Source organism: Saccoglossus kowalevskii, chromosome 5, assembly GCF_978046115.1.
Source record: "Saccoglossus kowalevskii chromosome 5, keSacKowa6.1, whole genome shotgun sequence".
Taxonomy (NCBI): domain Eukaryota; kingdom Metazoa; phylum Hemichordata; class Enteropneusta; family Harrimaniidae; genus Saccoglossus; species Saccoglossus kowalevskii.
Genome location: NC_140645.1, coordinates 33,934,127 through 33,946,840, shown reverse-complemented (window position 1 = coordinate 33,946,840; position 12,714 = coordinate 33,934,127). Strand labels below are relative to the sequence as shown.

The 12,714-nt window shown below is 42.8% G+C and overlaps 1 protein-coding gene across 3 annotated transcripts in view; it reads right to left on the bottom strand.

Annotated features, from left to right (window-relative positions):
• Positions 1 to 12,714, bottom strand: part of LOC100375980 (hypoxia up-regulated protein 1-like) — a 51,511-nt gene that overhangs the window by 9,161 nt on the left and 29,636 nt on the right. For all 3 annotated transcript variants that reach the window (XM_085499343.1, XM_085499341.1, XM_085499342.1), the window contains 4 exons: positions 11,560 to 11,784; positions 9,908 to 10,151; positions 8,889 to 8,987; positions 8,078 to 8,188 (listed from right to left, as the gene is read on the bottom strand). In XM_085499343.1, the coding sequence (XP_085355469.1) occupies positions 8,078 to 8,188; positions 8,889 to 8,987; positions 9,908 to 10,151; positions 11,560 to 11,784 (679 nt within the window). The remainder of the gene's footprint in view (positions 1 to 8,077; positions 8,189 to 8,888; positions 8,988 to 9,907; positions 10,152 to 11,559; positions 11,785 to 12,714) is intronic.

Sequence of the window (12,714 nt, the reverse complement as noted above, 5' to 3'; positions counted from 1 at the left end):
TCATAATATAACACTGAAACCCATGAGTATCTATCAGCCAGCAAAGAAATTTTGTCAGTATATGCTAAATAATAAAAAATTTCAGTAAGTTTCAATGCACCTGTACGCACAAGTTCAGCCATAATACGTGCATTGGCACCGAACCATTGTGATGGGAGTACGTTCTCAAGTTTGGGTTTCTTACATTCTGTCTCAAAAATAAGTCTGGAGCCATTCTGGCCTGTCCCTATCACTTGCTGTTCTTTTGTCTGTAAAGTAGAAGGAATAAAATCGACAATGTCTAAGTATTTCTCACCTTTCTTCCCTTGTAAATAAATTAAGGGGTCTAAGTCCGCCCTAATAGGGATGTTTGTTGCGGTTTTTATAACACTGTGCTGTGACAGCAGATCTGCTAATGGAAGTCCGGTGGGCGGTTGCGTTGTTTGTGGGTCCAGTGAGGAGAGAAATTGCTGTAAAACGTTCGGGGTATCGGTCGCACTGGCGATGTTGTGATGGGCTGTATCAGGCTGACTGGACGTCGACGGTACAGATTCACGTCCTGTGTTGGCGGCCATGTTTGTTGTTGTCGTCGTGTTACCGTTGGTGGCGCTTGGTGTTGCAACGTTGTTGGGTGGGGGTTGTTGACTTAGGTGATTACCAGGGTTGGGCGCATTGATCGATGGCGTCTGTATGCTGAGCGGGTTACTAGTCAAGCTGTCCTTCCTGCTATTGCAAATTGCAGCATCCAGGAGGCGTCGTTGAGCTATCGGTTCTATATTCATCGCATCCAAATCTTCGGATTGTACTAAACGAATGGCGGTCATTGACGTAAAGCCACACTCTGCTAGTTTTTCGAGCGTGAAAGACGAGAGTTCATGCGTCGTAGCCCATTGTTGTACGTCTAAATTGACATGTGGTGAGCTGATTAGAGTACCTGAGCGAGGAGTTGCGAATAGATTTGGAGATGATGATAAACTAAATTCTGTTGACATCGTGGGTGACGGAAATGAAGTTAAATTCTATACTGACGTGTAGAATTGTTCAAGTGGGTCTTGAAGCTCTGGTGTCTGTTCCGTTTGTGAAAGGTCACAGAAGTAGCAGGTATTCGTGCAGCTAGTTGTACAGTCAAGAAGACGAGCGATAACTGGATGTTCTTCTACTAGAATATAGTGAACGTAGCGACGCAGTTCTTGTTCAGTCAATGTATAAGTCGATGGAATATTGAACACAGCACGTACCAGTATTACGATAAATTCGTTAGAGTGCATGGATGTCGTGAGACAAAGGCTCGGCAAGACTAGTTGAGCTCTAAGCAGAGAAGGCACTGTAAACTTGGAGGCTGCAGCGATCGCAATGATATTAGTTTGAAAATGCCACGACTTGTGAGTTAGTTTATTTACTTAAGTTAATCCTCGATTAAAGGTCACAAAGTGGGTCTCTGATTCGTTGATCAATATCGTATTTGCATGTGACCCATGACCTGCAGGCATTAGGCCAAACCCTAATTTAAAACTGGTTATATCATAACCAAGCCTGACGCTAGCGCTAGTGAGTTAGCAATCGCACGGACCTCATGTTCTTGTACTTGGTGTCTCTGCAAGGTCTGTGTTGGGGAGGGTAGTGTATTATAGACCTCCAGTACAGTCGCAGTAATCCACCTGGGGATGGAAGTCGGGGAAACCGGCTTATCCCGCTTGTCAGGGCTGTAACACAAAAAACATGTGTTTGGTTCCCCGTCTAGAAAACCTGGTACGGTTCTCGTAGCAACTCAGCGCTCTGACCGGGCAGAGAAGCAATTCCTCCTGATTTTCCGGACTGACAATATTTGCCAGCCGGGGGATGACGATCGGTTGAGGATCGTGTCCTGGGATTTGGTTCTTGGCGAGAACCCGATTCGTGTCTTAGTACAACTTGATCGCCCATAAAAGCGGCACAACCGTTCGCAAAGGATAGTGCGCGCCTAGCTTTGACCGGCGCCTACCTGAGGCGAGGGCCAGTAGGAAGACTATTTACCACATCAAAAAAAATCAAAGAAAGCTTAGAAAGAACTCCCATGTGCTGAGAGAGTATTGGAGACACATTAAATATAATTCGAAATTACTTAGCTGAAAACTAATTATGCAAATCAGAAAATTAATATGAACAGATTTGAGTGTAAAACTAATGAGGTCTGCGCAATGTAACAGAAAATCTATGTTTCTAAGTTTAATTGAAATGTGATTAGAACCAAAAAATTATGAATTATTATGCTTATTAGAGAATTAATATGAACAGATTTTTACCCCAAACTAATTAGGTTTGTACATTGTCCTAGAGCATCTTTGTACTAAGTTTCATTGAAATGGAATAATTAGTACTTTAGATATCAGTGTGAAAGCTTAAAATTGGTTAATTATGCAAATTAGGTAATTAATATGTACAGGTTTTAACCCACAATTATCCAGGTCTGTCTATTGTCCTACAGCATCCATGTACATTCATTGATATGTGATGTTTAGTACCCGAGATATCAGTGTGAAAGTTGGTTAATTATGCAAATTAGGTGATTAATATGCACAAATATTTACCAGAAACTCATTGGGTCTGCATAATTCTAGATTCATTGAAATGTGATGATTAGTACTTTAGATATCAGTAGAAAAGCTGAAAATTAATTATGCAAATTATTTATTAATATGCACAATTATTTGCCCTAAAACTAATCAGGTCTTTGCATAGTCCTAAAGGATCTATGTACCAAGTTTCATTGAAATGTGATGATTAGTACTTGAGATACCCGTGGAAAAGCTGAAAATTAACTAATTATGCAAATTAGGTGATTAATATGCACAAATATTTATCAGAAACAATCAATCTCTGCATAGTCCTCGAGTATGTAAGTACCAAGTTTCATTGAAATGTAATGCTCACTACTTATATCAAATGCTGAAAATTAATTAATTATGCAAATTAGGTAATTAATATGTACTGATATTACCATAAAAGCTATCAGGTCTGTGCAGTGTCATATGACATCTATGTACCAAGTTTCATTGAAATGTGATGATTAGTACTTGAGATATCAGTGGAAAAACCGAAAATTGACTAATCATTATGCAAATTAGGTGATTAATATGCACAAATATTTATCGGAAACAATCAATCTCTGCATAGTCCTTGAGTATGTAAGTACCAAGTTTTAATCATTATGCAAATTAGGTAATTAGTATCCACGGATTATTACAAAAAACTAATCAAAACCTAGCATTAGTTCAGAGCATGTATGTACAAAGTTTCATCAAAATCCAATGAGTGGTTGTTTAGATATCAGTGGAACAATCATGGAACAGCTAAAAATCAGCTAATTATCATGCAAATTAGGTAATTAATATGCACGGATTTTTACCAAAAACTAATCAAATCTGCGCACATGTTCAGAGCATCTATGTACCAAGTTTCATCAAAATCCAATGAGTGGTTCTTTAGATATCAGTGGAACAGTCATAGAACAGCTAAAAATTAGCTAATTATCATGCAAATTAGGTAATTAACGAGCATGGATTTTTACCAAAACCTAATCAAATCTGCGCACATGTTCAGAGCATCTATGTACCAAGTTTCATCAAAATCCAATGAGTGGTTCTTGAGATAGCAGTGGAATAGTCGGACACACATACAGACACACTAACTGCAAAGACTCCCATTTTGTGCTTCGCACATGGGAGTCAACAAATTGAGTGGTGCTGATTGGAGAGGCTCAAAACTGAAAAGGCGGTCTGCTTAGAGCGGACAACACAGCCAACAAGTCCCAGTTGGGCAGTTCCCTTGCATGGGGTCTCAGCGTCTGGAAAGCAGTAAATAGTCTCCTAATAGTAGGACAATCGGTTAGTCTTGTTCCCATACGTTTGAATGGTGGGGCACAAGGCCGACCTGTAGCCAACGATCGCTGCGTAGGACAAACCCACTTCGTCAAACAGGTGGACGAAGGAGCCTGCTACCTGGCCAATAGAGGGATGGTATCGATCAATCTCCCTTCCGCTACACTAACCAGTGTATGCTCGCAGCCTAGAAGTGTAGGCTGCATTGGTGGAATCCCAGTTCGCCCTGGCCAGGACGTTGGCAGCCTGCTCAGATAAAGCTTTCGTATGTGCGGGTCTAATGAGAGCCTCTATGCGGGTAAGTGATACCCGCTGGGCTCGTGGTAGTGCGCCGTCTGGTTGGGACGGCATGTCCGGTAAGTCCGGAAGCACTGCTGGTGTTTCGACTATCGTTTCCGACAGAAGTGGAAACTAGGCCCTGTTTGGCCAATTGGGTGCGACCAATGATAATATGCAGGTGTGCACCTGTCGAAGTCTTCTCCGGTGCCCGGTGGACTAGCGGGAAGGGAGGAAAAGCATACACAACTTAGTGGATCCGCGGGGTAGCAAAGCGACCCTGGCCCAGGCTCCTGGAGTCAGCAGGAGTGTTACGTACGTCGGGAGCTTGGTGTTCCGGGGTGCGGCAAACGGTCTAACCTTGGACCGTCTACAGCCGAAACAGCCTGGAGGCTACCCACTGGGGTATCAGCCACTCCGTGTTCTGGAGACGGAGTCGCCCTGAAAGGGCGTCGCCAGACTGTTCCTCACCCCTGGAAGGTGGTGTGCGGTTAGCTCCACATTGTATTCCAGGCACCAAAGGAGGATTTTGCTCTGCTAGGACTGACAACGATGGGGAATGCGTCCCCCCCCCTCCTCCTCCGAAGTTCGAATACTTGGCCCAGCTGGGCGATGCGAAGGAGATGGCAACTCGCTAGGTGCATCGGTACGTGCAGGTAGGCCCCGCTTAAATCTAGCGGGGCTAGCCAGTCAAAACGGTGGATGGAGAGAAGAACCCTGAATGGTGTCTCCATGTGGAACCGATCGAGGGGCACGTACTGATTCAGTCTGTCTAGGTCCAAAACTGGACGCCTGCCACTTGTAGATTTGGTACTACGAACACATTTGGGTAGAAGCCTGGACTTAGTTCCGGCTGATGTACCCTGTGTATGGCGTCTTTCCCCAGCAAACTGCTACTTCCTGTGTGATTGCTTCCGCCTTGCGGGAGTCCCCTGGCAGTGCCCAACAGGGGAGACACTGACGGGGGAAGTGGAGATTTCAGCGGTATGCCGTAAACGGATGTCACCACCTGGAAAGGTCCAGGTATCGGTCACCCGCCGTCTCCAAACCGGACTACACCGGCGCAATCTGTGTACGACAGGGATGTGTGGCCATGTGTTCGGCAGTTGCAAGGGGGGAGGGTGCTCCCTTCCCCCATGAGGCGAGTTCCCCAAGGCCTGAAGTAGTCACCAAGTTGTGACCTGGCCACTCACCGAACACGTACCTGTCTCCCCCGGTTGCAGAGGTGAGCGTCAAACATGCTTCCCCTGCTGCCGGGTAGACGTCCGCCCAGAGAGGGTGAGGAGCCACCACCTGGCTCTTACCTCCCTGGGGGCACGCCACTACCCTTCCCTCCCATGGAAGGGTATAAGCGCTTGCCACCTGGCTGACTCTGGCTAGCGGACAACGCCTTAGGGCGTTGTGTTTTCTGTGCTTGGGGTGCCCTCCGCTTGCCCATGGCAGGACCAACTGGCTAGCGGATTCAATCTGAACCCTCTGATTCATTGCACTCCGAAGCTCCGAGACTGTACCCACCATTCCCTGAACAAAGAGGGTGGAGGGTGTCCAGTCTGCGTCACTGAGGTGGGGGACGTACCCCAGCTCAGCTTGTCGGCGAAAACACGTGCGTCTAAGGCCGCGTCTCGTAGCACAGTAGTGGCCCTGGCCAAGCGAGACAGGCAACACTAGGGGGTGTCGCACGTAGATGTGCGGTGGCCCACCAGTAAAAATGTCGCCTGGTCTAGGAGGCTGGTGCGTTCTGCCTCCAAGGTCACCAGAGTGCTGGGCATGCATAATAATACGCTCAAGCAACTCTGCCCTCAGGGCTAGATGGGTCGTCCTCAATTGGCAAAGACACCCATGGAACGCGGCTATCCCCCTTTGCTCGGTTTGCCAAATTCGTGGTACCGGGGTCTGGGGAAGGAGCCTTGGAATCCGGTTGGGGGCGTTTTGGTCTCATCCCACGCTATGGGGTCTGATCCCGAAACACACCGACTGGGTAGCGTTTGGTCCAGTGGGAAGTGTTGCCTAACGTTATTTCCACCCGGGGGCCTTAAGCATTACATCCTCCGCGGCTGACCAACGCCGCCCATCAACACCAACACCCACTCCGCACTCAGACGGACAGGGGAGAGATGTGCCAACGGGGTTGCTTTAGATCCCGACGCCCGTGATCCCATAAGCGTTGAAGCAACCTTAGGTGGTCGCTTTAGGATCAAGGGTGGGGGTATATACATCGTATCACTGGGATCGATGATACTCCGCCTCACCCCAAAAGCGTGGCTCACCGAGTCATACAGATGGAAGACTCTGAGGGACCGCCCAGAGTACCGGCTGTATCCAACGCGAGCGAACGCGTCTCCTTTAACTTAAAATATGTGAGAGGGAGCGTGTTCGACTGTGCGTCTCATGACAGGGTCGGTTCCCTCTGGGGACGCCCGTGGGTCGGTAAGAAAGGAGTCAAAACCCACAGCGGGGACCAGACACAAGGATAAATTCGTTACCGTTGTACCGTTACCGCGTGACGAACCCTAGCTGGCTGAAAGTGGGGGGGGGGGGTCAACGCGTGCCCTGCCCCGAGATCGGAGACTTGGCTGCCAGCACCCCGTTGGCATACAGTGCCCGCGGATCCAGAGAAGGACCGGTGCAATTAGCCTGAGCCTCGGCCACCCCCCAAAATAGTGGGAGAGCCGTGACTGGGAACGGGGGTTCCCCGGAAGAGACATGTTTGAATGCAAACATGCTTTCGTGTCTCTTCCTGCTTGCCCACCGAGGGGACACAGTGGAGACAGCTCGCTCCGACTGCGTCTGATCTACCCGGCCTGCCAGAGACGCAATTGCCCCGACAGTCCTTCGACCAAAGCCCTCAACTCGGAGGCAAACTCGGCGCCGTGCGAGGAAGGGTCCACGAAGAGACCCGCAACGGGCCCCATAGGAGGAAAGCCTCCAGGGGCACAGCCTCGCTGCAGCCGGTAAAATCGGGTAAAAAACACCGCCTGAAAAAACAGACTGTGAGGATGCCCTCTGATCAGCGGGGGAGACCGAGAAAATATCGGTACCTCCGCCTTCGGGCCTCTTACTCGACGTCCCGGTACATGAAGTACCGGTAGCCGAGCGTGAGGACTTTCCACTCATGCAAAACACGCAACTCACTTTAACCGATTTGTTTACTGGACGCGCGACCTTGCTGTGACGCGGTCAGTGTCAGCGATTTTGATGGCTCTGAAAGAAAATCTCAGGCCTCAGAACTCCAGTGAAAAAAACACACTTTCACGCAAAAACCCTGAAACCCACACGTAGCCACGACAAAGCATCTCGGATGCGGGTTCTATGCTGGTAGATTCTGAATAAACCACTGTACGGTCGGCTTGGAAGACTAGGAGACCGGAAGAAAAAGGCAGCGAGCCTTGGAGCTGTCATTACATCGATATATTGCTAAATACATTAAAAATAAAAGACGACATGCATGAGGGAGACGAATTACAGTTGTAAAAGGTGCCGCCATGAAATCAACATGTGACTACGTAGTGGCGCCGGATTTTGATTTCTTTGCTGTGAAAAATACTACACACAAAGGGGAAAACGACACGAGGGTAAAAAAAGACAAGGAAAACTTATCCTACCAGCTACCATGTCGGATGCCGAGCAGCGGCAACAACCCAAGCTATAAATCCGGACAGGAAAAAAAGCAGGCAATCCAGCAGAGCTCGCTAGATTTCATCTCCACTCGAGGCGGAGAGAAATTAAGAGTGAAGGACGGCTACCTGTGGCGCTGCCAGGTGGCCTCGGTCACGTGGGTTCGTGACGTAAGGGGTAAAAGAATCTTGAGGTCATGGGGCTTCCCCTGACCTGGATTCTATCTCTCCGTCACCGGCAGAATCGCTGATTAATGCCTACAGTTCAAAATAGTCATTTTGACTGACCGGAGTCTATGGTGGGTAATTGAACGTAGTGAATTGGTTGTGACCGAGTTTTCAACAACTAACCTGTTTCATTTGGTGAGTCAATTTGTAAAATTTCCTCTTCTTCCTTCTCATTTTCAACAGTCTCATTTGTCTCTGGAAGTTCCTCCTGGGTTTCTATGGTTTCCTTGTCACCTGTGAGCAGAAGATGAAATTGGTAATCAATATTAGCAAGCAGTGGTACAAGTATATCTAAGGCTATACTGCCCTCAACGTCATCATATGGATAAAAATAGTGATACGCAAAGTATAAAATATACCAGAGGATGGCGACTCAGAAATTAGGGAGATAAGATTAATAAAATAAAATAAATTTTTTTTTATAACAGGTCAAGTCGAGACAGTAGACAGTCCCCCATTGTGCAATAAACAAACAAAACTAAAATGCATATGAAATGCTTGATTTTGATGAATTTTTAAAATTAAAATGGCCACCATTCAGCCATCTTGAATTGAATCCTAAATGAAATGCATGTAAAAAACATGATGTACTGTAAAAATCATGCAGTTTTGTCTAAAATAATATTTTGGTGAGATTTGATCATCTCTATGTTATATTTAAACCAAAAAAACATAGATACTGCTACTTTATTTTTCACTATCATGTTGTCTTTTTATGACATTCAGCCAAAACATTTTATCATGAGTCAGACTTTATATCCCAGCAAAGTTCTCATACTTTGGCTTTATTCTGTACTTGTGATTCACAACTAATCACAGTTTCTAGTTTTAGCGAGATCTTGTAATCATAAACGCTATTTTACAGTTAATTCCTTATTCCGAATTTGTTTTATACAAATTTTGGTTCAAATTCCCATTTTGAGTTCATACTAACCGTCAACATTTTGTTCGTCTCTCGGATCTGGTGCATCTATCGGCCACACACCTTCTTCTCCTTCATCTACTACTTGTGCATCTTCATCTTCTGATTTTTCTGCAATGACAGAAAATCCAATATTTCAAATTTTGTGATGACAAGTCAGAAAAAGACAACATTTACACTATATTATAGTTATTTTTCAGACATTAGGTTGAGATGGATAGATAGACTGCTTTATTTTCAAAGTCAATGTCTACAAGATTTTTTTTTGTATATAAATTTTCTTGTTACAGATGCTTTATAAAAGTAGTACCGGTAATTTCAAATATACTAACTGTTCATGATTGTCACAGAAAATCACCAGATTTGTTTTATTAGTAGTACATGTGCTTACTTAAATTACAGAGGTGTTTTTATGGTCATAATAGATATTTTAATGTTTCAGTATACAACAATTGTGATTTTTTTAAATATTCAATTCTAAAAGAGCAAATACCGTAGCATGGTTAAAACCACATGCCAGACAGGCCTGGTTTAAACATATACCTTTACTTGGGTCTTTATCAAAGTATCCCACAATACAGCATCCAATCTAAAGTGAACTCTGTTCCTTCACAGACCACAGTTCATACACACCTTAAAATTAAATTCCATGACTTTCCAAGATGTTTTTTTTCATCAGTTTTCCGGGACAATTTCATTACAACTTTTGGTAATTTGTTAAGGGTTTATTACTGAACCACCGACTTATGCTAATATCTGATGCTGATCATCTAACCGATCCATTTCTTTATATTTTAATAATGAATTCAATTGACCACTTTGCAACAGTAATGGCTTTGTACACTGACTGTATATTTTCCAGGACTTCCCAGGCCTCAAAACACATTTTCCAGGACACCGTTAGAATTCCAGTACATTCCGGTATATCCCAGGACTGTACAAATCCTTACAGACATACCAGTATAGTATTCTGAATACTACAGCTTAGCTATTTTCTCTGTCTTTAATGTTCAGTTTAACAAGTTTCTTACCAGCGCCCGTTTCTATTTTAATCTCTTCTTCTGTTTTAGTTTCATTCTCAGCTTTAAGTCTTTCTTTTTCTTTCTTGGCCCTTTCTTTATCTTTCTTTGGTTTTTCTCTTTTTGCTTTGTTAAGTAGATACATAACCTCTCTGTCCAGTGCACTTATCTTTTCTTTGATGTCTTCTGTGAGAAGTGTTGGTTTTTCAGATTTTGGAGTATTTTTTTGCTCTGCTACTTTTGTGGTCTTCCATTCCTGTAATGTAATAATTAACCAGGAGTTAAGGATGCTTCTTACTAACCTTCAACACTGTCATTGAACTGGGACATTTGACTGCTAACACTGTCATTGAACTGGGACATTTGACTACCAACACTGTCATTGAACTGGGACATTTGACTACCAACACTGTCACATTGAACTGGGACATTTGACTACCAACACTGTCATTGAACTGGGACATTTGACCACCAACACTGTCATTGAACTGGGACATTTGACCACCAACACTGTCATTGAACTGGGACATTTGACTGCTAACACTGTCATTGAACTGGGACATTTGACTACCAACACTGTCATTGAACTGGGACATTTGACTGCTAACACTGTCATTGAACTGGAACATTTGACTACCATCACTATCATTGAACTGGAACATTTGACTACCAACACTGTTATTGAACTGGAACATTTGACTACAAACACTGTCATTGGACTGGAACATTTGACTACCAACACTGTCATTGAACTAGGACATTTGACTACCAACACTGTAATTGAACTGGAACATTTGACTACCAACACTGTCATTGAACTAGGACATTTGACCACCAACACTGTCATTGAACTAGGACATTTGACCACCAACACTGTAATTGAACTGGAACATTTGACTACCAACACTGTCATTGAACTAGGACATTTGACTGCTAACACTGTCATTGAACTGGGACATTTGACTGCTAACACTGTCATTGAACTGGGACATTTGACTGCTAACACTGTCATTGAACTGGGACATTTGACTGCTAACACTGTCATTGAACTAGGACATTTGACTACCAACACTGTAATTGAACTGGAACATTTGACTACCAACACTGTCATTGAACTGGGACATTTGACCACCAACACTGTAATTGAACTGGAACATTTGACTACCAACACTGTCATTGAACTAGGACATTTGACCACCAAGACTATCATTGAACTGGGACATTTGACAACCAACACTGTTATTGCACTAGGACATTTGACCACCAACACCGTCATTGAACTTTGATCATCAACACCGTCATTGAACTAGCACATCTGACCACCATCACTGTCACTGAACTGCAACATTTGATCACCAACACTCATTGAACTTCAACTTTTGACCACAGAAACTGTCATTGAACTGTAACCAACACTATCATTTAAACTATAGCCAATGACCCACACTATCATTGAACTGTAACCTTTGACCTTAACACTATCTTTAACCAATCACAAATGCTCCCCTTGTGACTTGATCCAAAATCATGACAACATGAGATGCTGCTTTGACCTTTTTTTTTATCCCTGCTGAATCTTTAATAAAAACATTCTCACATGATACAACAACTTATATCTTGTTCTTCAGTATCAACCACATAAATATAGCAAAAATTTCACTTACTTCCGTTTCATTGATAAGTTTTTCAAGTGTTTCCATTTCTACTTCCGTGAATGTGTCATCCAGTCCGGATGATGTTAGATTTTTGGCTACTTTGATGAAATGTGTTGAAGCATTAAGAGATTCCTTAAGACGTTTTATTAGCTGAGGTCTTTCTTGATGTTCTTTCACCCGGAAAAACAACTCTTTAAAAAGCTTTTTCAATTCTTTATATTTCTCTTTAAAAACCTGAAATGATAAGTTGACTATAAGCATTCTAGTGGTTTGAGAATGTTTATGCAGTTAATGTGTATGCAAATAGCTGCCAAAATCAAATATTAAAAGCAAGAGAACCAGAAGACTAGTTTTTGTCTCCAAAAAGTGTTCTATTTTCACACTATTCAAGGGAAAAAAACAAGTCATATGACTCTTGTTTCCAACAAAAACTTGCCAGCCATTGGCATCTATGGTCTTTCAACAAAAAAAGTTATACCGGTACTATACAACTGAATAATATGTAAAATGTTTGTATGGACTGAAAATTTATTACTGTAAAAATCTTTATTTTACCTGGGATTTATTTTCGCTGAAAAGACTTTTTTGGTGTTTTGTATGGAATTAATTTTCACTGATTTTTGACTAGTTGAATGTAAAATAAAGTAAAAAAATTATATTCGCTGAATTTCATTTTCACTGAATAATGTCTTCAGCGAAAATCAATTCCAAGCGAAAATAAAGTATTTTACAGTACTTAGCGACAAAAGTAAAAATGTCATCAAACTGATCATTTTGTTGTTGTGTTTTTGTTCTTTGTCCACAGAAAGCCCTGAACAAATACCAAACAAGACATAATTTGGGCATTTTATTACCTTGCCTGAAAATGTATAGAAACCTTTTTGTAGCTTTCTGTGGTCAAAATAATATTTTTTAAATTAATTATTTAGTATACGGCAATAAAAATTTTGGTTTATTGCATCCTTAAAAATATTAATTTTCTATCATTAAATAGCAATAAAGATAAGTTGTGATAACTAATACTATAAAATAAAAGAAAGTTACTAATGGAATAAAGCATGTATGCATTTATAGAGAAGTACTTCTAAAAGAGAAAATACAGTATTGCTTTGAAGCAAAAAAGTTTCATAAATATTTAAATTACATTTCCTTTTGTAATAGAAT